Source organism: Tupaia chinensis, unplaced genomic scaffold (genome assembly GCF_000334495.1).
Source record: "Tupaia chinensis unplaced genomic scaffold, TupChi_1.0 Scaffold000131_1, whole genome shotgun sequence".
NCBI lineage: Eukaryota > Metazoa > Chordata > Mammalia > Scandentia > Tupaiidae > Tupaia > Tupaia belangeri.
This window is the reverse complement of record NW_006159600.1, coordinates 919623-922811: the sequence shown is the minus strand read 5'-3', so window position 1 is coordinate 922811 and position 3189 is coordinate 919623. Positions and strand designations below refer to the sequence as shown.

The 3189-nt window shown below is 58.9% G+C and overlaps 1 protein-coding gene across 1 annotated transcript in view; it reads left to right on the top strand.

Moving 5' to 3' along the window:
* TARM1 (T cell-interacting, activating receptor on myeloid cells 1) overlaps positions 1–3189 on the top strand; it is a 9406-nt gene that overhangs the window by 3168 nt on the left and 3049 nt on the right. Inside the window, exons 2-4 of the mRNA XM_027770401.1 lie at positions 2434–2469; positions 2605–2895; positions 3172–3188. Of these exons, the coding sequence (XP_027626202.1) occupies positions 2434–2469; positions 2605–2895; positions 3172–3188 (344 nt within the window). The remainder of the gene's footprint in view (positions 1–2433; positions 2470–2604; positions 2896–3171; position 3189) is intronic.

The window sequence follows — 3189 nt, the reverse complement described above, 5'->3', positions numbered from 1 at the left end:
ACCCTAACCCTAACCCTAACCCTAACCTACCCTAACCCTAAACCCTAACCCTAACCTACCCAAACCCTAACCCCTAACCCTAACCTACCCTAACCCTAACCCTAACCTACCTTAACCCTAACCCTAACCCTAACCCTTAACCTAACCCTAACCCTGACCTACACAAACCCTAAACCCTAACGCTAACCTTAACCTAACCCAAACCCTAGCCCTAACCCTACTCAAACCCTAAACCTTAATGCTAACCTTAACCTAATCCTAACCCTAACCTAACCCTGACTATAACCTTAACCTAACCCTAACCTAACCTTAACCCTAACCCTAACCTTAACCTAACCTACCCTAACCCTAACCTTAAACCCTAAACCTAACCTTAACCTAACCCTAACCTAACCTAACCCTAACCCTAATCCCTGCAAGGTCCAACCGTAACCCTAACCTACCCTAACCCTAACCCTAACCCTAACCCTCAGACAGCTCTGGTCAGTGATGAGTTCAGGGGTTGTCCTGTCCGACCTGTCTTATTAAGGGAGAATCCTGAAGAGGAGCCGCAGAGAGACGTCTTGGACGACAGGCGGAGCCGGTGTCTAGAACCTCTGAGGACGGGTTCTCTCAGCTCCCGGGGTTGGAGTGGGGGGAGGGGAGCTCCGGAGCCCAGAGGGGCACATCCCCTGCTGAGGCATGTCCCTGGGCGTTAGCTGCCTGTCAGTCACAGCAGTGCTGCGAGGCAAAGGGTCAGCACTCCCAAGAGAGTCACAGCACCAGAGCATTCAAGACGGGGTCATCCAGGGCTGCCCCTGGCCTGGAGGTTAAGGGAGCCAGGCCCCACGTGGCTGACGTGCAGTTCGAATCCCAGACCCCATGGCTTCTCTCTATTTCTCTCTCTGCAGAATTGAAAATAATAGTTATCCACAGCTAGGACCAGCAGATGGCAAGATGGTTACGTCGCTGGACTCCCGTGGAGTCGACCAGTTTGAGTCTCAGACTCAGCAACTTAAAAAACTCATGCTGGGAGTGGGGCCGGCAGGTAGCAGGGTGGTTAAGGAAGCTGTAGTCCCACATGGCTGACCACAGTTGGAGTCCCAGACCTGGTGCCTTGAGTTCTCACTTCCCCTCTCTCCCTCTCACTCTGTCCTGCTCTGGTAAAATTAAAATAAGTAAATAATTCAGCAAAGTTAAATAAAAATAATTCTTTAAAAAGAAGAAGAAAAGTAAACCAGCCAACTTAACAGAGTTTTAATTGAGCAGATTTTAACACGATTTGCATTGGGCAGTGGTGCCCGGACTTCTGGGCACCTCTGGCTAGCTGTGTGGTAGACTTGGTATTTAACGTCCAAAAAGAGAAAGTGACGCACAGAATGACAGTGAAGGGCAGGTAGAGAAACAGGCGCGTTGGTGACAGGACGGCAGGCTGCAGACAGCCCCAGGGCGGGCCTCCGAGGCTGACTGAAGTGCGGCTGGCGTGATTGGCTGTAACCGAGTCACCAGCTCAGGAAGGCAGCTGCACGTGGGATTTCGGCCCACCCATAGGAACCAAGTGTGGAAGCACAGCCACTGTTTTAGGCAAAAATAGTTGAACAATTCCAGCCCTCGGACCTAGGCAGCTGTCCCTCCCTGGGACTGCCCTGGGACTCCCGGGACCAGTCACAGGGCGCGTAGAGAGGATGCTCAGCACTTCCACGATCCCAAGGCTTTGGGAACTCTGGGCGGCCGCCCAGGACGGGCAGGTGGATGTCTCTGGGCAGGTGGACATCCCTGGGCATCACAACCCCACGGCCCCTCCCCACGACGGGAGCTTTCACAGCTGGACTGGGGGTGTCACAGCCAACCCTAACAGGGCCTCTCCTGGGCCATCTGGGGCCGGAGCAGTAGGGGACGGAGGGAGAGGTTGCCTCCACCAGTCAGTGCTGGGTGCAAAGATGGAGGGAGAGCCGCACCAGGGGCTGGAAACAGACTTGGAAGGAACGCAGCCCCGTTGGCACCCCCATCACCCGTCACCCCTGTCCTCTCGTTGGGGATTCTGACCTCTGAACACACGTCGCGCTAAGCCACCAGGGTTGGGGTGAGGACTACAGCAGCCAAGCTGGGAGTGGGTGCTGCGCCCTGTGGGCTCTAGGGAGGAGGCGGGGAGTGCTGGCTGAGGGAGGTCTGCTCTTAGCACGGCCTGGGCTGGGCCCCGGATCAGGGCAGGGCGCTGTGGGCCCCAAGTCAGGGCAGGGCGCTGTGGGCCCCAAGTCAGGGCAGGGCGCTGTGGGCCCCAAGTCAGGATCAGTGCAGGGTGCTGTGGGCCCCCGGTCAGGGCAGGGCGCTGTGGGCCCCGGGTCAGGGCAGGGCGCTGTGGGCCCCGGGTCAGGGCAGGGCGCTGTGGGCCCCAGGTCAGGGCAGGGTGCTGGGCCCCGGGTGGTGCTGAATCTCACGGAGGTTTCCTTGCAGGGCTGTGCGTCGGCCAAAAAGACATAAGCAGAGATGGTGAGTGTCTTCAGCCAGACCTCCCGGCCCTTCACCCCTACCGCCCGCCTCCCCCTTCCCCTTCTCTCACGGGCTTCCTGGGATGGGCTGCAGTGGGGTGTGGTCCACCCAGCCCTGGGCTCTGCTTCCTCCCAGGCTCACTGCCCAGGCCCTCCCTCAGCGCCTGGCCCAGCTCCGTGGTCCCCGCCGGGAGCAACGTGACCCTGCAGTGCCAGGCTCCGACCAGAGAAGTCAAATTTGTTCTCAGAAAGGGAGAGAAAGTGTCTCAGTTCTCCCCGTCGTCGGAGGTCCCGGAGGGCCTGGCTGCGTTCCAGCTCGCCCATGTAGACACCTGTCATGCCGGGGAGTACAGCTGCGAGTACTACACTCAGGCGTTCCCCCACAGGACGTCCCCGCTCAGCGACACCCTCCTGCTGCTGGTCACAGGTGAGGGGGTGCCCTACATGACACGTCTGGTCAGCCGGGGACAGAGGCAGAGGCCAGAACTGGGGAAAGGGGAACGGAGTCTCCTCTCTGGAGCAGCCGTGGACGGAGAGGTGGACAGAGACGGGACAGAATCGAGTACTCGGATTCCGGGGCATGTGGGGTCACACCACCCCGGAGACGGGGACGAGGAGGGTGAGGGCAGGTAAGGTTTCACTCCCGTCAGGGAGGCCGGGGGCAGGCTCCCACACGTCTCATCACCCGGCCCTCCTCTTACAGAGAGGCGTGTACCTAGAC